The sequence below is a fragment of the Plutella xylostella genome, chromosome 27, assembly GCF_932276165.1.
Source record: "Plutella xylostella chromosome 27, ilPluXylo3.1, whole genome shotgun sequence".
NCBI lineage: Eukaryota > Metazoa > Arthropoda > Insecta > Lepidoptera > Plutellidae > Plutella > Plutella xylostella.
The window spans coordinates 3,241,033-3,267,026 of NC_064007.1; the positions used below are offsets into that span (position 1 = coordinate 3,241,033).

Here is a 25,994-nt window from a genome sequence, read left to right on the forward strand (position 1 = left end):
GGCTGGGGTTGAGCACTGCGATGCGCCGCCCCGAGGCATCTGCACGGGTAGGCAGAGCAAATTATTTGTTGACAAATTATACACACTTTAGGCTATTGACAAGGTATAGTGAGCATAAATAAACGTGCTTCTCTGGTCCTTAAAAAACTAATCCCAGTCTAGATACTTAAAAACCATTTGTAACTATATTTCTAACATTAATAATTATTTCCAGGTCGTCTGTTCGGAGGCATCTTCCCGGGGAGGCAACGCAAGCTGAGCGCCTCTGGAGTGCCTGACAGCAAGGGGGCACTGGGAAAAAGCACAGAAGTCTAAACAAACAGCTGTGACCTCAAGGAGTATGCAACCTGCTTGGTTTGATTATCTATTGGCTGATAAGAAAACTTTTTAAATTGTATGTCTCAACGGCCAGTATGTTTGCTTTCAAATTTGGAACGGCTGACTTCACCATCCTTGTGTTGACAAGAAACTGATTGTTTCTAAACTTTTTCTTGAAGTGCCATTTTATGCATTACTGGGTATTTATTTCAAGCTTGGAACGGACTTTTAGAAAGGGCTTTTTGGTCTTTGCTACATATCTCACCCATTTGTGTGAGAAAATACGAAACAGAGAGAGAGAAATCTGTTGTATGTCGTTTTTGGCACTTAGATATTTGAGCGTTATCTATCTTTCTATACATTTGTGAACTTTTATAAGAGTTGTGTTGAATGTAACACAATCTCTAGTTTACCTACATAATGGCTGATTACCTTGGTAAACACCAAGTGGATGAGATTTGATCAGGGTATCAAGTTTTTTACAAGACTCGTTTTGGATAGGTAGTTTGAAATGTAGGGTTGAAACGAAAAATTCGCAACTTCCATTGTTGACGTGCCAACTGTTTTCTACGGTACGCCTTGTTACATTCTTTCAATTAAATACGATTTTGTAACCTTGTCAATACATTATTTGATTACTTAGAAATATTTGACAACGATGATCGAACTTAAAATATGTATGTTTGTTTTCAAATTGTGGGTCCATATTTTGAACAGATGTAAAAGTTTGGAATCGTATGATATGTAAAGAGAGTTTTACGTAATTATTTTTTACATATTTGAAGTAGATACAAAAGTATGCTTGTAATAAAAAAAAACATTCATTGCATGTTACCAAGAGCCAAAAGTATTAATAAAATATATTCGTATCTAGATCGTTAAAAAACTTAATTTCTTGAAATAAATATTTACTGTAGTTGTACATACGTTGGGACTAGCGAAAGAAAATTACAATTTGTAGCTATCACAATATTTATTTTCGCACAAATATAAAGCAATATTATAATTACATCTCAATTTTTGAAATTACAATAAATTTAATCGTAGTGAAGAAAAAAATCACGAATTTATTCACTGTTGTTGATGCATTTTCATAGAAATTATAGTACATTTTAATGATTATTGAAAGAAAATTCTCCATAGACTTAAGAAATTTAAATAATCTCTTTAAAAAGACATTGAGAACGATTCTTGAGGGACAAAATTACATTTGAGTTTACACAGTCCACCATTAAGTACTGTAAGATCACCAAGGGTGACATTCATCAAAGTGTTCAATCTAGATTAAGTGTCTAATCTCAATTTAAGAAACGTTTAGTCCATATATGGCATGAATCGAGATTTAACACTAAGATCTAGATTTAATATGTTGGTGCAAGTGGCCCGAAAGTTTTTAAAATTTTAAATAAAAATTTGGTTCCATTAGAATCGCATCCATTATCTTTAATATAAAAAATATTATTTTCTTACTTAATACTTGTAATATTATGTTTTGTGACCATTATGAAGGCATTTATTAACATTAAATTTTAATAATCTATGAAGGGTGAATCTTGATACATGATTAAATATGTATGTATACTTAAAGTTTGTTTTATCGACAGTATATTATTATGTTAAGTCTCAACTCTGTTCATTATACCCTTGTACTACATACATGACCCATCGAACCATTCTGTTCTTGTATTCGTGAAACCTACCTACTTTCACAGTCAAGTATTTTAAAGTACTTACTTAACTTGAGAGTTTTCTGAAGATCCACAAAAAAGTAGAAATTCCAAATTGGACTGGTCAAATGAATTGTCTGTAAAATTCATTTAGGTACTAATATCGTACTCATAAAGTAAATATTAATTAAATATACCTAACTAAAATAGCGAATGTTGACTATTTAACAGTTTGGTAGATTTATGTATTTAATAATTGATACTTTATAAAAACAATAGATAGAAAATTCGACTTTTTGACTCAAGAAAAGAGCTACTTACTGCTTTTACCTGACTGTACTTTTTAAAATGCCCTGCATTTTTGGAAGTCTTTTCCAGTGCATGTTCTGTCCATTATAATTATTATCACTAAATATTGAATCTCCATTTATGTGTAGTTATTATTACGTAATTATCATATAAACAAAAAACTAAAACGATATTTTCTAAGGTGTGATTGCAAATGTTTAATTGAACCCAAATCTATTCGTAGTTTATCGTTAGTTTTCTTTAAAATAAACTTTGTGATACCTAATTATTAGGTTCTGTTTTGGTCAAGATGTAAGGCCCGAGAAAGACACTTTTTGCTGATTTAAAAGTGTGGGCATAATAATTATGATTGCTTTTGTATATTTTGCCGAAAGCCAAAGATGTAATATTTTGTGTTCGCGTTGATTGATAATAGTTTAAGGTAGATTTTCTGAAGTACTGAATTTGGATTGTATTAGAAGTTAAAATAAAGTGGAATTGAGATCTTTTTTCTTTTATTAATAATTTCAGAAAATCCATCTTATTGTTTACGTGTAAGATTAAGTGGTATTATTTGGCTATAAGGTGACGTAGAGACGTACATACCATTTTTTAGGTTTCGGGTTAGCCACTAAATTTGGTTTACTTGGTTTTCCTGTAACATATAACTTGTACTAACTTATTCATATTTAGGTTTATGTATGTATATTGAAGAGTACACCTAATATATATCATTTAGTTTCTAATTTGGATTGTTATAAATATTGGATATTTAGCCGTAAGCAATAATAGCGTTCCATGTTGTAAATTGTTGAGAGTTGCTATACTAAGTCACTTACAATAGTTTTTATTTAAAAACAATGAAAATGTATTTATTTATTAAATATGAATAACATTCATGAGGAATTGTGCTGTTTTATTTTATATTTCCCTTTTCGATAGTAAATTAATATAGATTTACGTTTCTGAAAAACTCATACCTAAGTAGGTACCTAGGTATGAGTTTTTAAGATCCGGTGGAGCGGTGGTAGCTCAGTCGGGTAAGCGCCCGCTTCTCACGCAAGAGATGCGAGTTCGGATCCCAGCGCTCACATGTACCAATGAGTTCTTTTAACTTACAATGTATACCATCGCTCTAACGGTGAAGGAAAACATCGTGAAACCTGCATATCTAGATTTAGCACATCTAGATATGTGAACCCACCAACCCGCAGTGGACCAGTGTGGTGGGAAATGTTCCAAGCTTAGGAAGGCAGTTTAGCCCCTGGGATATGCACAACGGTTCCACTCGAGAGAGCCAGGTGCAGGCCGGTTCCCCTCATCTGGCCTAATCTTTATTGTCCTAAACTAGTTACGCATAACTCGTAAGGTCTAAACTTTTTTGGTAGAATCATCACTTTGCCAAGTCTTATGTGGCATAAAACTCATTTGGTCTAAAACTCTTTTGGCACAAACTTGAAACAGCTAAGTCTCGTTTGCTCTAATTGTTCGTATTGGTATAATCTTGTTTTTCCTAATATTATCTTTACAAATACTATATTAAGTATGTTTTAAATGTACAAATTGTGGAATTTTCTCCTACATCCCGAAAATCACGATATTAAATTATCAAAATATCGAAAGTTAATGACCATTATAATTATTACAAACGCCATTAAACCCCATGGGATCGAAACCTAAAGATAGGTGCGACGACGAGCAAAGCGAGGAGGAGCGTGTTAGGTGCACATTTTCGTCAAAAGCAAAGCGGAGCGCAGCGGAGTGCAGCGGAGCGTTTCCCATTTAGCGGCCACAATACAAGGCACCAGTTTGCGCTATGTAGGGAGACGCTCCATCAAATTTAAAGCCAATTGAATATTATTACTTTATATATAACCTATGCCATAGCATTTTTAGGCTATTCAAGATTTGGCTATACCATTATTAGGCTAAACAAGATTATGCGAAATAACTTTTTACTAAAAGACATTTATGCCATACGATTTTCGGCGAAACGAGATTTTGACCAAACGTTACTATGCAATACGAGATTAGGCAAATAAATCTTAGGCCAAAAAAGGTAGAACCGGTGCAGGCACTTGCACTCCCACAGATAATAAAATAATAAAAAAAGATAGTCGGTTAAAATTTTCTATTTTATAGCTTTTCATTTCCACATTACCACCTTATAGCACCACCACGTTGCAGTGAAAAGAAATACACACAGACAGAATAGAACCGATATTTTATATAGATAAAGCCACAAACAGTGAAGCAACCGACACCGCAGTCGTATGGGCTCCGTAGCTAAGCCGCGCTTAGCTCGTCATACGCTGAACTTACGTTGTATATGTGTGAGTTTAATATAATACCTATATATGTAGGTGCTTTACATAAAGTTATAAAATTACCTGTTCAATATACAATAATACCTACATGTGCTTTACATAAAGTTATAAAATTACCTTATAGTCTACTTGTCTATAAGAAGTTAGAAGGTTAAAACATTCTAATACTTACCTAAATAATAAATGACCATTCTTTGAAATTCTTAAATAACTGTAAGAACCATGAGTAGATTATAAACTCGGGGTTTCTCTGGAGGATCACATCAAAAATGAGGTAAGTAAGTAATTCGTAAGGGTCGTATCTATCCTATCAAGCCTGTTGTAAGTGGTCCTGGGCCGCCCGTTGATATACCTAATACTATGACTGCTGGCGGTGGCAGTAAGTAAACAAGTTCTCGAGAGGAGACAACGAACAAGCAAGTGTGGGACGCCTTCTGGGCGCTGGTGCGACGACCTTAGGCAAGTATCCAATAGTGGCTGGAAGAGGAAGGCCGAGGACAGAAGAGTGTTGTGGCGCTCTTTGGGAGAGTCTGGTCAGATACGGGCTGGTGATGTTTATGATGTGTTAGTTGAATACAATCTAAATCATGTGTCGTTTGTAGCTACGACGGGGCGTCGAGATGGTTGGGGTAAAAGTAAAAAAAACAGTTCTTGATTTATTCAGATTTGTTAGGAAACTATGAAAGGTACAGTTTTCTTGCTTGTACAGATTTGCGTAACCTACTATTCTATTCTATTCTCTGTGGGGGGTGTAAGTACCTGCACCTGGCTCTATCAAGTTGAACCTTTGCGTAACCTACATTTTATTATAAAATATAACAAGACAAATGACCGAATAAAAGGGCAGTAGTAGTAGTAGTAGTATAACTTTATTGTACATAAAACACTTAAAATAACATTTAATACTTAAAATCTATAATAGAATAAGGGCGGCCTTATCGCTAAAAGCGATCTCTTCCAGGCAACCCTAGGGCTTTCCATTTGAAAACTCACGATACTTACTACTACCTACTTTCTACTACTGAGGGTACCTCTACCTAGCTACAGTGGCAGTAATGGACAACATTTCATTTTCTTTACCCTATATTTTTATTAGTTATTCGGAAAGTTTATAGAAAATTAGTGGACCCGTATTTTTTTATTTTGTATATACATAAATTTTTGCATGTTATTTTTAACTTTAAAGTTAATTATTTTAAAACCGGAAGTGACGTCACATATTAAGCTCAATTTTTATTTTTGTCTATTGCCTGAGTCGAAAAAAAAAACATAAATGACACTGACAAGTGACATTTAAACTTTGTTTACATGCCAAACAACAAATGGGTCATTTTCAAATGACCTTGATATTTCTAATGATGGAAAGTAGGTACTTATCATGTAAAAAAATAAGCAGAAGCATTTTTTCAGCTGTGTAGGCGGTGGCATGTTCTGGGACATATTATATAGAGGTCATCTCTTAATAATAAATAAAAAAAATAGTCAGAAAGTGTCAGAACAGAATTAATGAAAATGGCCCAAATAAACAACAACGTCACGATAAAACGTCAACGTCAATCAAAAATGAAAGTGACAGTTACTTTGTTTTTAAATCTATAGGCTTTGATCATCAAAATGCATCGCACCTGATGCATGACGTCATCAGCACTTTTTTACTATTTTATGATTTTCTCGAAAATGATACATCCAAAAAATACAAAAACATTTTTTTTGTGGCCTTTAGAGCTAAATCTCGAAATGGTTTTCGATTTATAGCAGCTTTAGTTTTTTGAAATGTTGTCCATTATATATTTTACCAGTTAATTGATCGCTATTTGATAATGCAATGTGTGGCAAAGACTAGATGCTGAATTAGAAAATAAGTAACTAGGTAGGTAGTTATTCTAATGACTTCCTTTTCATGGGTTAAGAGCGAGCGGTTACATTTACACTCGCGAGCAATGAAACCCCACTGGTTTTATTTGCTAAATATCCCTAATTTAGCCTAATTTTATGAAATTGAGTACTTATGGTGTGCATTTCTTATACTGTCTGTCTATGCACTGCATAGTATGCAGGTATTTTTATCAGTTTTTTACATACTTACTTAGTTATTTATGTCTATTATGTGGGTGTAAGTGTGTGTGTGTGTGTGCCTTCGCGGCGTAATAGTAAACGTCAAAGCTTTTCTAGGCGATTGAAAACGAAATGTGTAGAGTAGACATCAATTTATAATCAGGGAAAATAACTTTGGTATGTAAAACTTATGTGTATAATAATGTGTATATTATATACCTACCTATCATGACAACTAAAAGTACAAACCTACCAAGGTACGGTTCTTCTGAAATAAGTACACCTTATTAAATTCAACAACTAACCACTTATGAATATTTATGCAAGTACCTACCTATCTTCATACCACTTAATAATACTTTTAAATGTGTTTCGCTATATTTTTTTGTAAAAAAATCCTAACCAACTCAATCGTCAACCAGAAAAAAGTGCATCAATTAAACCTAATAGGTATACTCGTCATTCTACAAAAACATACTTCATAACCCGCTTTTCTCTATCCACCGCTCCACTCCAAACTAAACAAAAAACTTCGCAACTCAACCCTCTCCACCGCACTCCCTCGTCTCTCGATCGCCAGTAAAGCCGGAGTAGGGTGGCCACGTGACAATGCTCACTTCAGTCCGCTGTAACCTGTAACCGCTTCACCACGGAAAGACTATTAGAAGTCGGAGAGGTATGTTTTTGATTTGTTCATTTTTTTATTTATTTTAACAATTTATTTTTATTTGTGTTTGTGTGGATATATCAGCTGTCCGACACCCATAACACAGGTTCTGCCTAGCTTGGGGTCGGATGTCCGTGTGTGAGATGTCCCCACATATTTATAACACATTTATTATTTATTTTATACATACACATACACATACATTAACAAAATGAAACACAGAATAATTCTTAACGCGTTTTATTAATGTTATGTTTAGTTTAAGTAGCAATAATTTATGTGCTTTTATGTTTTATAAACGGGGTCCTATTAACGATAATTATCTATTTATATTTAGATATTATTTATTTATTTATGGTTCTAAATTATTTTGTGGTTTCCATCTTATCACAGTGACAAACAACTGGAACTCGCTGAATCATACAAATGTAAAAGTACCTTGGTAAAATCTATTTCAGTCAACCTTCACCAAACACACGTTTTTAACCCCAAATTTTCCTTATAAACTGTATTTTATGAAACCTTTCTTAGAGCACTCTTGATAACATGACCCGAAGTCATAAATTTTGGGTCCCAGACAGAGACGCAAACATTTATAATAAGTACAAATCCCGTATTTTTTACTCTGGGATAAAAACCACGACGATGAAGGGATGGCTCAGTTGTTAGCAACATGCTGTGCGCGAGTCTCAACTTGGATTCTCGGTAGAGTCCCGACAAAGCATTCACTACTGGCCAAAATGAAAATCATTCTCCATGATCCGACGGAAAGGAATTTTTCAATATACCATACCGAATTACACAGTGGTATCAACATTGGTATGGGAGATCGAAAGAAAGTTAATGTTTCTGAGAGAAAGTTATTCTATTTGATTAGTACCTACCTACTTAGTTAGGTAAATAATGCTGTTCACTTTTATACAATGTACAAAAGTACTTACACCTAAATCTAACACGGACATATATTTTGCACTTATCAACAAGAAAAAACACAAATTCGTAGCACCAAAACAATAAAAATCATAAGCTCTGAAATTCGCAAAAACTACATAAACGAATTCGGAAACTTTATCGAGAACGCATTCCGAAACTTCACCGCACAAAAGTCAAATCAACGATCACGTAACGTAAGCACTTCCTGAACGCTGCCCGCCATTTTTGCTGTCAAACTCGAAAGTTTTGGCGCGAAACAGTAGGCACGGAGGCGTACTCATAACTACCACGGGAGAAGGTGGAACGGCACAAATTATCCTCATTTAGTGATAATTTAATAAAGTTAACTAAATTATAGGCATTTAATTCAATTTAAGTTAGGTAGGTGCGTTGTCTTGGGCGGCGAGCGTGAGCACGTAGGTACTTGCACTTATAATGGCGGCCGGTCGTTGACCCGGTGTACTGTTACACCGCAAAGGGGATTATTTTTGACATTATTATGTTGGAAAAACTTAATTTTACTTGGGAAATTAGTTTTCATTACGGGTGGGAAATAAGTTGCCTTTTTGAGTTTCGTAGCTTTCTAAATCAGATGTTAGATAGCCTAGCTAGCCTTATATTAATTAACTTAATGTTAAAGTAGGTAAGTACCTGGGTAGGTACTTAATACCAACGTTTTTACGTAATTAGGTAACTAAGCTTTTGTTATTCAGGGCGGGAATATTTTCTTGTAAGTACTTTCTTAGGTAGGTACTTACCCATTATTTAGCAAATACCTAGGTATGTAGGATGAAACAAAATTTTATTCTCGTGATGATCATATTTACTTACCTGATTTCTAAGTTATTGCTTAATATTATCAATCGTGTGTCATATATTTACAGGATTTTACGAGACCGTATAGGTAATTATTTATTATGTCTTGTAGTCATATTCTGGCCCGCCCCAGATTTAGGTCAATTATTTCGGCAATCAAAGAATTACGCCTAATCTTAATAGTATAGTTTATTAGTATCTATCTGGTTTCCAAGAATCAGAACAACTGTTTAAGTGGTAGGTGTTAGCAAAGTTAAACTAAACTAAAATAAGTTGCGGATCAAAAATATGTATTGGAGACCTGCGACTCCTACACGGGTTCGTTAACGACGAAGATAAACTCGCTTAGTAACGTTTATCTACGTCGATAGCGAAGCCGTGTAGCAGCAGCATATATTATCTAATAAACAGGTCACTCAATTTCCTCTCTTCCCTTCTCCTCAGGGTATCCAGCATGGAAGACGCCCTGGACGGCCGCGAGGGGGGCGGTAGCGGCGCGGGGTTCGACTCGGCCGCCATCTTGAATGATGACGTGTCACCCACAACTAGCTTCTGCTATAATATACCTAACCTTTTTAATGGGTGAGTATTTTGCATGTAAGGTGTCTCTGGGGTAGCCCTAGCCTAACAGATAGTGTGCGAGCAAAGTAAAATCCGACTCCACAGTTAAAACATTTATTAAACGAATTAATTTACAAATTACGACCGCGAGGTAGTTTGTGCGGAGTGACGTGAGGTTGCGTGGAGTCGGTTCGCGTCGCACTGAGGCTGCGTCTTGTCGACTGCGGGCAGGTTCCTCGCCCCGCCGCCGCGCGCCTCCTCTTGCGTCCCGCTGCCTGGCGCGGTGGGGCCGCGTAGTGTTGTGTGTAGGCACGGCTAGTGATGTGCCACCACATCACCCCCTTCGGAGTTTCAACGACCTGCTGAGAAATAATTGGGAAAATTAACTTTGCGTCCTGACCTAGTGGTCCGGACAGGCGTACTCGAAGCAGGTGGTGCAGGAGTAAGCGGTTTTTCTGAAAGCATGTATGCTGGCTTCACTCTGTCTATTGAGACGGTCACTAGTCCTCTTGGCAATTCAATAGTGACGGTCTTAGAGGTTCTTGCCTGGACTCGATAGGGTCCGGTGTAGGGAGCTTCCAGAGCAGCTCGTAAAGCATCTTTTCGTAAGAATACATGTGATGTATGATGGATGTCTTTATGCACGAATATAGCTTTATTTGTATGGCGTGAAGCAGGTTGTGGTTGAATGCGAGACATGTAAGAGCGTAGCTGTGTGATGAAATGTTGAGGTTGCAAGGCTTGGGTGCTGTGAGTGTGAGATGTATGCAAAAACTCACCAGGGATCTTCACAGTCTCACCGTAAACCATCTCAGCTGCGCATGCGCCAAGGTCATCTTTCCATGCTGTTCTGATGCCGAGGAGGATGGTAGGTAGAACGTCAGTCCAACGTTTCTCGTCGTGGGCCATGATGGCGGCCTTCAGTGTCCGGTGAAGCCTCTCCACCATGCCGTTTGCCTGCGGGTGATAGGCTGTGGTGTGGCGCAGCTGGATCCCGCAGAGGTCTGTGAGTGCCTTGAACAAAGAAGAGGTAAATTGTCTGCCCTGGTCGGCTGTCAGGGTCTCTGGGCATCCAAATCTCGCTATCCATGATGCGTAGAATGACCTGGCTACAGTCTCCGCCGTGATGTCCTTCATTGGAATAACTTCGGGCCAGCGAGTGTACCTATCTATGACAGTGAGGCAGTACCTGTATTCATCTGATGGTGGAAGTGGTCCAACGATATCCAGGTGAACGTGGCTGAAACGAACCTTCGGTAGGTTGAAGTTACCCAATGCAGATGACGTGTGGCGATGGATTTTGGACTTCTGGCAGGCGATGCAAGTCTTCACCCACTCTCTGCAGTCTTTGCGTATGGAAGGCCAAACAAACTTTTCAGTTACCAGCTTAGTTGAGGCTTTAGTACCTGGGTGACTAAGTGAATGGAGGCTGCTGAAGACCTGATGACGGTAGCCTTTTGGGACGAATGGTCTGGGCTGGTCTGATTGAGATACATCGCAATATATGGTGGATTGAGTACCTGGGATGATTGCTTTTTCTAGCTTGAGTGAAGAAGTTGTTTTCCTGGAGAGAAGATCCTTTAGCTCTGTGTCACTGCTTTGCTCACGCGCCAGTAACTCGAGATCCACAGGTGCTGAAATAGCTTCGATGCGAGATAGTGTGTCGGCTGTTATGTTGTCCTTAGCGGATATATGTCTGATGTCGGTGGTAAATTGTGAAATGAAGTCCAGGTGGTTGAATTGACGCGGTGAACACTTTCGGTCTTTCTGCTGGAATGCAAATGTAATCGGCTTGTGGTCTGTGAATATAACAAAATGCTTCCCTTCGACCATGTGGCGAAAGTGTTTAACACTCTCGTATACGGCAAGAAGTTCCCTATCGTAAGCACTATACTTCTGCTGGGACTTGGACAACTTCTTGGAATAGAAGGCGAGCGGTTGCCATTCTCCTTCGACGTTCTGCTGTAGAACCGAGCCCAGGGCTGAGTTAGATGCGTCAGTCACAAGGGCGAGCGGTGAGTCCATGTTAGGATGAGCGAGGAGGGTTGATTGTACCAAAGCGTTCTTACAGGTGTCAAAAGATTTGAGTAGTTCTGGGCTCCATGTGAGAGGTTGAGATCCCTTGACCTTCGGTCCTGATAGTAGGCTGTGCAGTGGCGCTTGGTGTTCGGCCGCATTAGGTATGAAGCGCCTATAAAAATTGAGCATACCTAGGAATCTTCTCAAACCACTTACAGTCTTAGGTGCAGGGAACTCCTGGATGGCCTTGACCTTTTCATCTGTAGGACGAGTGCCATCTTTGGAAATGGTGAACCCGAGAAAATTTACCTCACTCTGTCCGAATGCACACTTTCCTTCATTTATGACGATGCCAAAGTCTTGGAGTCTCTTGAAAAGCTGTTCCAGGTGATCCAGGTGTTCCAGGTGACTTCCAGAAGATACCAAAATGTCATCGATATATGAAAAACAGAAGTCCATACCTCTCAGCACCTCATCAAGGAACCTCTGGAAAGTTTGCGCTGCGTTACGAAGTCCGAATGACATAAACGGAAACTCGAACATCCCAAATGGTGTCGTGATGGCTGTTTTTGGAATATCAGCTGGATATACTGGGATCTGATGGTATGCCTTCACCAGGTCAATCTTTGAGAACACCGTGCAGCCAGCTATCCTGTGGGAGTAATCCTCGATATGTCTAATCGGGTACCTGTCTGGAATCGTGCGTGTGTTGAGAGCACGGTAGTCTCCGCAGGGCCTCCAACCATTTTGCTTTGGAGCCAGGTGCAAGGCTGATGCCCATGGTGAGTCGGACGGCCGAGCAGTCCCATCACGAACCATGTCCTCGAATTGTTCCTTAGCAATTTTGAGTCGGTCAGGAGCGAGGCGACGTGGTCTACAAAATGATGGTGGTCCAGGAGTGGTACGTATGTAGTGGACGGTGGAGTGCTTGATGTCTCGATGAAAACCTGAAGGCTTTGTGAGGTCTGGGAATTTTTGGAGCAGCTGGTGGTACTTACTACTTCCGGCTATTGATTTGACGCTGGGCGTATCGCATTTCTTAAGCACGCCTGGGGACGATAAGGTAGTGATGCTGTCAAGTAGTCTGCCATTCCTGCAATCGACAAGCAAGCCAAAATGCGAAATAAAATCGGCACCGATTATCGGTTTATCGACATTAGCCACAACAAAATCCCATACGAAGTCTCGACGAAGGCCAAGGTCGAGATGTACAGTCATCGTACCATAAGTGTTGATTGTAGTCCCGTTTGCAGCTGTGAGGTTATAATCGCACGGTTTCCTACGTTGTTGAAGGAATCTCCGCGGAAGAACGCACAGATCTGAGCCAGTGTCTATCAGGTATTGAATTTTAGATTTCTTATCCGTCAGAAATAGGCGGCTGGTAGCGTGACAGTCATTAGCCGCATCTACTGACTGTCGCTTTTGTTTCCCGGTGCGTAGTTGCAGGGGCTAGTGCATTTCCGTGCTTTGTCTCCAAAATTATAATGATACCAGCACATACCTCGTGATCGGCTTTGACTACGGCTTCTGTAGCGGCCGGGCGACCGCGTGGAGTTGCGCCGGAAACGCGGTCGGCCATCTTGAATTGACAGTTGCGCGATCTGCAATCTCTGTAATTCCATCTGGATTCGTGATGAAATTAATCCATCCAGCTTCTGTAACATACTGTCGAAAGCGTTATTATTATGTACAGGCGTGGAGGAAGATGTGCTAGGTGTAGGCATTAAAGCGGTGCTGGCAACTTGCATTGCAGGTGCGGGAGCGATTTCGCATATTTTATCAGCAAGCTCGGCTACTTCTTCTAAAGTACTACCCTTCTGAGACACTATAATCGCTTGGACGTGCGTTGGTAGTCGGTTAGACCACATGCCACGCATAAATTCTTCAGTAACGCCATCGGCGGCTAATGTTTGTAAGTGCCTTAAAAATTATGACGGTTTCCGGTCACCTAATTCCTCACCAGCAAGCAATTGGCTAATCTGAAGCTCACGAGAACTAGACAGTCTCTTTATAAGTTGAGTTTTAAGCTTTTCATATTTATTCTCCGTTGGCGGATTCTTAATTAAATCTTTAAGTTCACGCGCGTACCTGTTTTCCAGCTGAGCAATAACCTGGTAGAATTTGGTTGTGTCGTCCTTGATCCCGGAGATGTGGAATTGGGCCTCCGCTTGAGCGAACCAAACTTCGGGGTCCTCCGGCCAAAATGGCGGCAGTCGAACGGCCACGCGGTCCACAGCGTTGCCGGCTATCGGATCTCCAAACACGATGTCGCTATCTTGTCCGGCGCGCGAGGATTGAGAACGTTTTTCCGCCATGATTTTAATTTATTAATTTCAACGGTTTTAAAAGTCGCGGGTCACCACTAAGGTGTCTCTGGGGTAGCCCTAGCCTAACAGATGGTGTGCGAGCAAAGTAAAATCCGACTCCACAGTTAAAACATTTATTAAACGAATTAATTTACAAATTACGACCGCGAGGTAGTTTGTGCGGAGTGACGTGAGGTTGCGTGGAGTCGGTTCGCGTCGCACTGAGGCTGCGTCTTGTCGACTGCGGGCAGGTTCCTCGCCCCGCCGCCGCGCGCCTCCTCTTGCGTCCCGCTGCCTGGCGCGGTGGGGCCGCGTAGTGTTGTGTGTAGGCACGGCTAGTGATGTGCCACCACACATGTTTAGTTTGGAAGTGTAACGTTCGACGTCTTGACTGAACGTCATTCAGCGAAGTCGTTGAATGGGATATAGTATAGCAACTTCATAATGTCTGGTTAGGGTGAACAAGACCAGACAAGAGTCAACGAAAATTCAACCAGATGCCTGCGACAGATGCATCGAATCCACGTTGTTGTATGTCCCGATCGGATATTTTGGCTAGTTGTAAATGCGCTGAAAGGAACATTAAGCTAATCCTCATAATCATCAACAGCCTATAATCATCCACTGCTGGACATAGGCCTCTCCAAAGGAGCGCCAGTCCTCATAGCCACTACCCGCCTAAGGTTGTCGGTCCAGCGAATTTAGTAGATAGATGAGGTAAGCTGCACCTTTCAGTATCGTACGCAACGGACTGTACTGAACTGTTTGTACTGAAATTCAGTGAGAGATTTGCATCCACTTCATCGGCATTGCTGACGCCGTTTCTCCATACATTTATGAAAATCCGTACGATACCGATAGCTGGACGCTTACCTTAAATGAGAAACAACAGATTAGATTAAGTTTGACTGTAAGAGATCGCTCTTAGCGATATAGCTGCCTATTGTTCATTTTTCCTACTTTATAAGTTCTCTTTGTATGTTTTAGTTTGTGGCTATAAAGATATATTCTATTATATTCCATTCTAGATTACGATATGATTAGATTACAATACATAATAGATACTAAAGGGTGATTTATGTAAATGTTTCAGGCTGGGTCCAGGCTCGGTGCTGTGCGAGCGCGCGGAGGCCGAGCCGCCGGAGCCCTACGCGGAGGCTGCGGAGGAACCGGCCGAGGCACCCTATGATGACGATGACGAGTACTCGCCCAAATCTAGTGAGTGGTGTGCCATAGATATATAGAAACTCTTTATTTCACACGAACAGAAATTACACAAGGAAATGCACAAAATAGGCGGTACAATTGGCGGCCTTATTACTAAGAGCAATTTCTTCCAGACCTCAAAGGAGATAAATTATTCATAGATATGATTGTTGTCTGTGCCAGAGCCACTTGTACGTTGAGAGTTTGAAATTTAGGAAACCTAAAAAAAGTTTACGTTTTCTTAATAAATTGTTATTGGGCATACATTATCTGTCAAAAGTTTCATGATAGTTTTCGTTAGAGGCGCCACTTTATATATTTATACTGTTTATTTGTTGAATAAATGTTTTCTATTCCGTTCTATTATTCTATATGGGAGAAAATTTAAACATTTGTAGTTTTTGCTTATCTATTAAACCTTGGTGAAAACTATAAAAGTTTACGTTTTCTCACATACTAAGTGTCACCTCTAGTGGAAACTATCATGAAACTTTTGACAGATAATGTATGCAGATGACAAGAGAAAACGTAAACTTTTTTAGTTTTCAAAAATAGCAAATCCCGTGCTAGAGGCCCTGTACGTACGGGATTTGCTATTTTTGACTGTACTAGACCGGCAGATAAGTGTGGATATCTGTAACAATAAGGTAAGCACGTCTAGTAAAGGTTTCAAAGAAAGTAACACCTTTAGCGGAAACTATCATGGCTGATCATATCATAATATCATGTATTTTAGTTGTTGAAAAATATCGTATTGAAGAAGTATAATTTATTAATGCAATTATATTATTACGTACTGTAGGTGTATGTTAAAGAGAGGCCTGCAATAACAAACAATAGATACTTTTATCATATAAGCAGATGTTTGGATGATGATGAAGCGGCTTTAACCCATACTTGTTCACCTAGAAACCGTGCCAATACATTTTTTTGTGAAGTGGTTCGTTGAATATCGATTATATGAGGTTATTGTGTTGTGGAGTAGAGATCGTGACTTGGCACATGTTGTTTTGGCTTCGAACAACGATCAAACGATTCCCAGTTAGTGCAGATATTTACACAGATACATATTTTTTTCTATTAAAATGTGGACACAATGACTTCAATAAAAAATTGGGACCATGTTTACACATAACAAAAACACAGATATGGGTGAACACTACAGGGTTATTGCCACAGTGCCCCATACCATCGTCACATAGAATATTTAGTACTATACTGTATCAGAAAGATTAAAACGATGAATGAAAGCCTCTCCCCTCTAACTGGGTTGCATACTTGCATAATAACTTTATAGACGTAGATAAATTCGTTTATAAAATACACGGCGCACCAATCACATTATACCTAGTAGCATATACATTATATCTACGACGATTAAGGTGTCATGCAGCCGAAACAGGTGACCTGAAGCTACCCCATAATAATCTAAAACAATGTAGTTTTAGATTTTTATGGTATTAATTTTCTTTTCTTTGCTAATTTCAGATTCAAAAGGAGATGTTCCGAAACGAAAACAACGAAGATACAGGTAAGTAATATTAATAACAAATATTTTGAATTAAGTAGGTATCATCCGAACAAATGGAACAAATTTAATGTAGTTACTTCGATAATTCATCAAAATCTTCCCATTTGTCCAAAAGTTATTCGCTTATAAATAGAAAGCCTGAGGTTATTTACTACGGTCAGATACTTTACTATGTAGCAAATATTGCAATCATCCTTATTATGAAGGCGAAAGTTTGTGAGTAAGTGTGTGTGTGTGTGTGTATGTGTATGTTTGTTACTTCTGCACGTCACAACGGCTAAACTGAATTTAAAGTTTGACACCCTGGATCATAGAACAACGCGGACTCGGGTTTAACATATAGGCTACTTTTTATCGCGGGGTTTCCCACGGCAAAACTTTTTAAGGCGAAACGAAGCTCGTGGAAACAGATAGTATACTCATAAGTTGTATAAAAAGGTTAAACGACTTGCTGCTGGGTCCGTTAACACTACTACCCTCAAATTCCCTTCCTCACTTCCAGAACTACATTCTCCAACGTCCAGTTAGAACAACTAGAGGCGGCGTTCCACAAGACCCACTACCCTGACGTGTTCTTCAGAGAGGAGCTAGCCATGAGGATCGATCTGACTGAAGCCAGAGTACAGGTTAGAACATCATCATCTGTTTACCTCGGATAAGTCTGTTGGAAAAGTGGCACATAGTGCCCAAAAAAGCTAATAGCAGGTAAAATATGGGAGATGAGATGGTAGCCCGTAAAAAATGAATGAAACAGAAGACCGTAATAGAGCCGTGGTGGTGTAACGGATAAGATCTCGACTTTCATTCATGAAGTCGAGGGTTCGAATCCATTCATGTACCAATGAATTCTTAAGAAATTTAAGTACAATTAAACCTTGTGCTGTTACAATTATCTGTATACATGTAGGGTAACGTAACGTACCTAGGGACATTTTCGACTACCCCAACTTTGAATGAAGCTATCGCAGCGTACAACTAAGATATTAATGTGAAATTTTCTTTATTCGGTAGGATATATAATCTATTATCACTAGTATTTGTGCTAAAGCTTTAGTGTGGCCAGATTTTATTAAATTAAGATAAAAGTAAAAATGCTTGTTTTGACCCAAGGTACGTTACACGTTTGTACCTTGGGACACTGTTTCCTATAGCTTTGTACTATGGAAAATGCAAACTTCTAAATAACGCCTTATATCTCTGTTCTTATTGATTTACTGCATCTCTCTTCTGTCTAGTTTCACTCTGGCAATAATAAGAACAGAGATATAAGGCGTTATTTAGATGTTTGCATTTTCCATAGTAAAAAGCCATAGGAAACAGTGTCCCAAGGTACAAATTTAATCGTGTCCCAAGGTACAAAAAAGCAATATTTAACCAAAATTTAAATATCTTTATTTTTAATTAATAGGAATCTTTCAGATAATTGCCATGTCATAAAATTAAATAACTGAAAAGTTATACGTGACATCCATGTCTTTATTTTGAGCATGCCTCAATGAGGTAAAGCAACACAAAAAACTATACAAAAGCTACTTTCGACTCCAAAAAACTTCATATTGTCTTCACCTCACACTCGATGCTGGTATGATCACGAGACTCACTAGTTTTTCCAAGCGAGTAAAATACTATGCCTAGGGTAGAATTTTAATGTGTTTATTTAGCCGGTTTTTAAAATACAATCAATGTCCCGAGGTACAAGCGTCCCAAGGTACGTTACGTTACCCTACTGAGTGTGTCAGTTTCAATTTCAACCTTATCACCATCAGGTTTGGTTCCAAAACCGTCGAGCCAAGTGGCGGAAGCAGCAGAAGGCTGGTTGTGACTACCCACAGAGGTCAAGGTCACCAGATCAACGGTCTCCTTCCACCTTGGCGCTGGAAATGAGGGACTTTATTACCATACCGGGTAAGCCGATTTTAGATTGACTATTTGGACGTATAATACTAGAGTGATTGGTAAAAACTTCAATTAATAATAGTGAGGTTAGTAACTATAATTCAATTTACTTACAGTGTCATCACCGCAAATGATAACTCTGACAGAGTCAACGAATCAGCAGGCTTACTCTAACCAGAAGCTGAAATCTCCACAACCAGCCATCCACATATCGGCCTTACCAACCAGAGCGAATTCGTCCATGGACCTTCCTTCTTTCTCCATACCTCTGCAATATAACCTCGGGAGTTTTAAACGAGTGGATGAAGAGATACATTTTGATATCGAAGGAACTTCAACGGATAATGATCAGACACATCAGTGGGATGGAAGAATGATGAACAATTTTAACCTGATGCATCTGAAACCATTGATTGAAAATCGAGAAACCACTGACGTAGAACTCAAGTATGAAGTTAAAAATGAAGGCGCGAGACTCAATTACAATGAAATAGGCAATGTTAGTATTCAAAGTACTGCTATAGAAGCTGATGATATACTAGGTAAGGAAACAGCTAATGAAGGGCAAACTATATCGCCAGATTTTGAAATAGAGAGATATCAGAATTATCAGAACGAGGAAAAAAGATTTAGAGAAGATTATGAGAATTCAGTAGCTGATGATAGTAATAATAAGTGCGAATTTGTTTGTGATAATGATTTTTTGTGCCATAAAGATAATTGTGAATATGATAAGGGAGAAAGTAAGAGAGAGGACTTCGAAGGTTGTGCTCTTTTGGATGCCGATAGCAATGTCGGTTTTGAAAACAATATCTGATGCTAAAAAAAATTATTACATTTGATCTAGTCACTAGCCTAGTCTTAGTAGTCGAAATAAGTAATGACTAATGTTGTTAGTAGGTATATGAAAATAAAGCCAAACGTGTTGTTTCTAAAATATAGTATTTAAGTTATTATAAACTCATTACGAGTACCTACCTACCAGTTTTTTGTGTCCAAGTATTGCGTTGCTATATTTGCAAATATTTGTACATACTTACGTACTTAAATATATTATTATGCATTCAGAATGGTATAGATTCTTGCCAAATTATTACTGTGTAAGTAAGCGTATTCGTAACGTGTACCTAATATTGTAATATGTTAGACCATTTCATTCAATGAAGATAAATTAACATTAACAATATAAATAAAACAACAATAGATTCAATACATTCGTTTTTATTCATACGTTATCCACGTTCAAACAGACTCGTAGACACGGCAATCTTATAAAACCCCTATATTTCCTAAGGTAAAAAAATAAGTAAATCACGAGCAAAATTCTCAGGCCGTGTTGTGTCAACAATTAGCTCGGCAGGTTCACGGCCTACAATTACAGGAAATCACTCTTGGCGATAAGCCCGCACATAAATAATAACGGGGACGGGGACAAAGCAAAAACGAGTCGAGTGAAGTAAACGTCACTTGCACTGGCGAGGAAATCAATCTACGGAGAAAAAGAGTTATGTTATGAGTTAAAGTGGTTTATGTGAGTGTGTTTTTACAGTTTTTATAAACTTACGTTTTATTGACCAAGGACCTTACCATCAAAATTTATAACACGCTAAACAATGTGAAGCGGCTGTCAAAAGCCTTATAAATATGACAATTCCGTTCTAACAGTACTTATGACATCCATGGATTTATAGCCGTTTTGTACAAATACATAATACTTTCATAAGCCAAAATATGCAACGGGATTGATGTATTGTATACAATCTACACTAACCTAAGCTTGAACGAATTTTAAACAATGTACATAATTTCCTTATCAAGTAGGTACTTAAACTTAGTAATAATATTAAAATATTATTTACCAGCGTAACATCCATCTTTAACAATAGCTTCGAAAGAAGACCGTCATTTTATCGACCTGAATTTCTTTACGAAAATGTCCCCATTCCGTTCGCTAACCAATTAAGTATTAAAATGTAACCTTTAATATTTTCTTTAATCTACAAAATCTCGAGGAGGGGTAGCCAGCGGTCAATAAAGAATGAAAATTACACACAGGGACCTTAGAGTTGGTCCTTACTACTTATGAATTAATATAATAATAAATGTTATGGATTCCTTACGGACCTTCATAAATCGGCTTAATTGTATGTTCTACATAAATATAAAGTTGGATTTATAAAATGAAAAGTTTAATAAATGAGATTGGCCACATCTGACCCGCATTGCAGCTATTTTTATATTCAGTGATAAAGGTGTTCTAAATAAGGTAAAAATATTTAAAAAAATCTAAACCACATTAAAAAAAAAACTTTGCTTGAGGGAAACATCTATTACAGTACAAAGACTTGATCTAAATCTTCGTTCTCCCATGCCTCATATTAATAAAATTTACACCACGATATACAGTAGTCATGGGCTACACATCAGAATAATGTTTCATCAATGGCTGCACTGGCGGGTCATGGCGCCATAGAGAAATGGCCATTCTTCTTTGTATGATTTGTAATTCGGTTAAAAAAATGTACTTACATTAACGTTTAGCCTGACTTCACCATTTTTTACAGAACTCCAAAATTTCCTCGCCTAGTTATCAACTCATAAATGTAGAACATTAAGGACCACTCCTGAAGTCTAAGCAGCACCAACCCTCCCAAGCAACCTGCGGTGGAGGGGGCCATAGTCACCGGCGACAGAGAGGAGGGGGGGGAGGTAAGGGAAGTATTTTTAAAACCTAACTACAGCTTATTATGAGGCCGCTCGCAATCACGCCACCGCGGTCAAACCAACTGTGCTGGCCGCCATTGATGTACAAATGTGTATGACTAGCTGATCCCGCGAGCTTCGCTGCGCTATAAAAACAAATCCCGTGGGAATTCCGCGATAAAAAGTGTATGTTTTAATTAAGAATATCCGTTAAATCCATACCAAATTTCATTAAAAAAAATTCAGCCGTTTTAACGTGAAGAAGTAACAATTTATAATGTTAGTATGATAAGTATGTAGAGGGGTTCCCTACGAGTCGTCGAAACTCATTTTTTCGAATATGCATACATCCACAACCTTAAACCGAAGTTTCCATAGTGCGATGGCTTGTTGCTTCGAAGGATTTTTTGTTCGACGCATCTTAACACCGAACATCTTACTACGGTATATTGTTTTTCCAACGTTTACTTGTCCGATGTAACGATACTTCGAAAATTTTTATACAACCGTCTAACAGTTACAATGGAATACAGGGAACCCGTAGGATTGGTGTATGCTATAATCATTTCTTAGGTCTTCTTCTCAGGGTGTAGGTAGGAGATCACTGACTAAAATAATGGTGTAGTGGTTAGTGACCCTGAGTGCTATGTAAACCGAAGGTCTCGGGTTTGGTCCCCGGTCGGGGCAGATTTTTGTTTAATGACAGATATTTGCACTCGGGTCCTGTATGTTAATATGTATATTTTTATGCATCTGTATATCTTCGCTATGAAGGCCGTGTGTCTATGGAATTCACTTCCAGAGAGCGTGCGACAGTCACCATCGTTAGCAACCTTCAAGAAAAATTTTAAAGAACACTATTTTAAAACCCTGGGTTGGCAGAAATAGTTAAGTATTGTGTTTTCACAGTTGTCTGATTTATTTGTGTAGGTTTTTATAATATTTATGTAAGTAGTATTTATACATGTATATATGTATTATTATATGTAGGGACATGTATAAAATCATATATATACTATTGTACTATAGTTAAGTTATGCATATTTTGTAGGTAGGTTTAAGTAAGATTAAGAAATACTGATAGGCTAATTTGTTAATATTTTATTGTGCTATTAATTGATTGAAAGCGTTAATGTCCTCTTCACCCAACCTAACAAGGGTTGGCTGGAAGAAATTGCTTTTTGGCAATAAGCCCGCCTTTGTACATTGTTAGTTTTCTTTAATGTTCTTCACCTTTCATTAATTGTAACTTTATAATGTACAATAAAGTGTTTATAAATAAATATAAATAAATAGATATATCAGCTATCTGACACCCATTTTAGAGGCTCTGGCTAGCTTAAGGTCGGATGTCTGTGAGAGGTACCCCTCACGACACGGAGCGACTTATAAGCTACTCGCGAATAATAAGAACCAAAATATCATATCCAAAATTCTTCATAAGTTTCATAACTCGACTACTCGACCAAGCCATGCGTGTTGGTCGTTCATTGCCTGCCTTGTGACGCGGCTTACACTAACTTCCTTACCTGTAGAAATAACCTAAAATATTATACCGACATGTAACAATAGCTTATGTTTCGTCAGCACACATGAGCAAGTACCTTTATGCGCGGTGGTCCGAGCTTAAGTGTGTTTGTGCTGGATTTATTTATTTTGTGAATAGCAAATTGGATTTGGGTTGTAATGTGATTGCAGACGTTGGTTTTATGTTAGAGTTTATGTTTTTATTTTTTAATGGGTTCGATTATTTATGTTACTAAGGTATTTGTATTTCATGGTTGACATAATATTATTGTGTTAAGAATTATGTACCTCTTTAAGACCTTGCTAAGAATCATATTGGATAGGTACTTAAGTAACCTAAGTCGTGTCACGTAACTCGTGGGGGGCAACTAAATACTTACGTAACTTATTGTAAAACTGGACAGTATATCACTATCGCTTAAGCAGGAATGTCGAATACATCGAACACACGTCGCCTACAAATATACTCATAAATCATATTTTTTATATCAGCCAACACCTTAAAAAAGGTTTTATAAATCTAGTTTCGTTGAATCATAAAAACGCAGCGTCCTTAACCAAATTTACGGTATTGTATTTTTAACACGAGTTAAACACAAGTTCTTTTTCCAACGCTAACTTTATGAACACATTAAAAAAGTTTTCAGGTTAAACATAGATTCTTGCTTTTAACGTTCTGGCACATAGAACCTTTAGGGCCACTTGTACCAACATATTAAATCTAGATTTAGTGTTAAATTTTATATGAACTGACGTTTCTTAAATCGGATTTAACCCTAAATCTAGATATTAAATCTAGACTTTAACACTAAATCTAGATTTAGTATGTTGGTGCAAGTGGCCCTTAATACCATATTTTTGGCGTCTGAAGTTCCATTTAAAACCCGAATATGGAAGGTCTAGTTAAGTTAATAAGGTTCTATATCCTGCCTCGATAATAGAAGGTCAAAATCGAGAGGCCCCTAAAACCAATTTCTTTTATTGACAAACCCTTACATTTTATGTAATAACTAGTAATAAGCCATCAGTTTAAATGGATTCGTGTTGTTATGGGTAGAAATTATAAATACATTGGGCAATAACATGCTACATAAAATGCCACAATAAAATTAATCGGAAATAAGCTACTAATCCGATTTTAATTAAAATGATATTATGTAGGTATTAACATATCGTTTATAATATGTCCCGTTTTCACACGTTACTCATTTTCATATTGTATATTTCCTATCTATGAGGATTGAGGAAAAGATTACTTTTAGTAAGAAGGCCGCCGATTGTACTATTTCTTTTCTATGTTTGTGAAACTGTTTCTGTTGGTGTGCAATAAAGAGTATTTTATTAATTTATTTATGATAACAATACCATACAATTTATTTGCACCAAAAGGTAATAATACAAAAACTGTATTGTTGCTTAAAGTGATCTCTACCAGATAACCTATGTTGGCTGACGAAGATCTGGTAGTGGCTGAATGAAGAAATCCAGCCGTCATGTGTCCAGTCGTGGATGGTTATGGGCTGATAATGATGTTGTTTTCTTTCCGATGGTTTAGTTTTATTTATTTGGGAAACAAACAGCTTAAAATAATAATAATTAGTATAAGGATTGCTTTTAACACTCATGCCAACAAAGTTTCCTCAGATGGTAAGAGTAAATTTCTAAAACACAGTTTTGACAGTTCTAGGTTTAAGGTCATAGCTCATTAGAGCCACCCTTCACCCACCCCGCACAGTGTCGTCGCACGGCGTCCACTCGTTGACGACAGGTGGACACCGTGTTATCCTAATCCTAATCCTAACTAATATTATAAATGCGAAAGTAACTGTGTCTGTCTGTCTGTCTGTTACTCTTTCACGCCAAAACTACTGGACGGTTTTGAATGAAATTTGGTATACATATGGTGTAGACTCTGGGAAAAAACATAGGCTACTTTTTATCCCGGAATTCCCACGGGAAAACTTTTTAAGGCGAAGCGAAGCTCGCGGGAACAGCTAGTCACTAATAAATGTCGTGTGGTTAACCAGTGGACCTCGCATCGTCATCGTCATCGGCGTTGCGGAGTTGGAGCTGGGTTGCTCTAATAAGCTATGACCTTTAAGCTAAATGCTAAAACCATAATCTACAAAAAAATACAAAAAGTCCATCCTACTCATCATGTGTAAAACTTTGTAGACCCTACTGTCGGAAGAACAAAAATATTTTCGTTTTTCATTATCCAATAGGAAATAAGAGGAAAAAAAGTTCTGAATTGGTTGGAGGTTATTGCGAACAACTGTCAAAAGCACAATGGTTGCGGTCCAAAATGCACACGTTTACTTATTAAAATATTTAAAAACAGCTTCCACACCACAATTGCTACACTACAGGCCTGGGTATGATATAAAAAAAAAACTTCATGCACATTATTACCCAAGGTATCATAAAACATAAACTAACATCGCAATCATAATTTAAGAACTAGAATAGTGTTAATTTCAAGATAAGAATAACATAGAAATAATAATTTACAAGTGACACAAAAATTACTATTGATATAGATTTTGCTACAAGGCTGCTACGTCGCCGTCTGCTACGAAATTTGCTACGACGACTGCTACGAATTCTCGTAGGCCTCTCGAGTGTGCAAAATTTGGTACCTAGCTAAAGTTATGCAAAAGCCAAACATTAACATAACTTTACCATAAGAAGAATATTCGCATAATAGTTAAAAGATTGAAACTAATTATTCATCATCGTCATCAGCCTATAGCAGTGCACTGCTGGACGTAGGCCTCTCCCAAAGCACGTAACTGGATGCGATCTTTAGCTTTCCGCATCCAATCATAACCAGCCACCTTTCGCACTAAGTCACCCCATCTAAACGGAGGGCGTCCCACACTACGTTTGCCTAGTTGCGACCTCCACTCCAGAACGCGTATTTCACTCACATTATCTTTATGTTTTTACTTCAAGTAACTGTGATTTGCTTTCATAGACTTATATCGATCACACAATATATTTCGGGTCGACTGGAAGCGATCAGTTCCAAAGGTTTTTTTATAGAAGTGTGAACTCGAAAAGAGGTCAGATTGTCTGGATCGAAGGGTTTAACCTTAAATAGACAATATAAACTCTGCCAGTTCACTACTGCTGCCTACATGGTTCTTATGTAGAGGGAATAAGGTTAATTTT

At 38.1% G+C, this 25,994-nt stretch overlaps 2 protein-coding genes across 14 annotated transcripts in view; both read left to right on the plus strand.

The window, feature by feature from the left end:
• The window catches only part of LOC119691836 (IQ motif and SEC7 domain-containing protein 1), a 147,428-nt gene extending 144,249 nt beyond the window's left edge, over positions 1 to 3,179 (plus strand). For all 13 annotated transcript variants that reach the window (XM_048630959.1, XM_048630969.1, XM_048630961.1 and 10 more), the window contains one exon: positions 215 to 3,179. In XM_048630959.1, coding sequence (XP_048486916.1) covers positions 215 to 315 — 101 coding nt within the window. In that variant the 3' untranslated portion in view covers positions 316 to 3,179. The remainder of the gene's footprint in view (positions 1 to 214) is intronic.
• A 6,340-nt stretch (positions 3,180 to 9,519) lies between these two features.
• Positions 9,520 to 19,508, plus strand: LOC119691788. The gene is made up of 6 exons (XM_048630940.1): positions 9,520 to 9,653; positions 15,051 to 15,184; positions 16,652 to 16,694; positions 17,197 to 17,320; positions 18,461 to 18,599; positions 18,707 to 19,508. Exons 1-6 carry the CDS (start codon positions 9,526 to 9,528, stop codon positions 19,405 to 19,407), a joined length of 1,269 nt encoding a protein of 422 aa, XP_048486897.1. The 5' UTR covers positions 9,520 to 9,525; the 3' UTR covers positions 19,408 to 19,508.
• Positions 19,509 to 25,994: the final 6,486 nt, after the last annotated feature.

Coding starts and splice junctions, on each gene's coding strand:
- LOC119691788 (XM_048630940.1), top strand. CDS start 9,526: ATGGAAGACGCCCTGGACGGCCGCGAGGGGGGCGGTAGCGGCGCGGGG. Junction 17,321..18,460: donor TGACTGAAGCCAGAGTACAG/GTTAGAACATCA, acceptor TATCACCATCAG/GTTTGGTTCCAAAACCGTCG. Junction 18,600..18,706: donor GGACTTTATTACCATACCGG/GTAAGCCGATTT, acceptor ATTTACTTACAG/TGTCATCACCGCAAATGATA.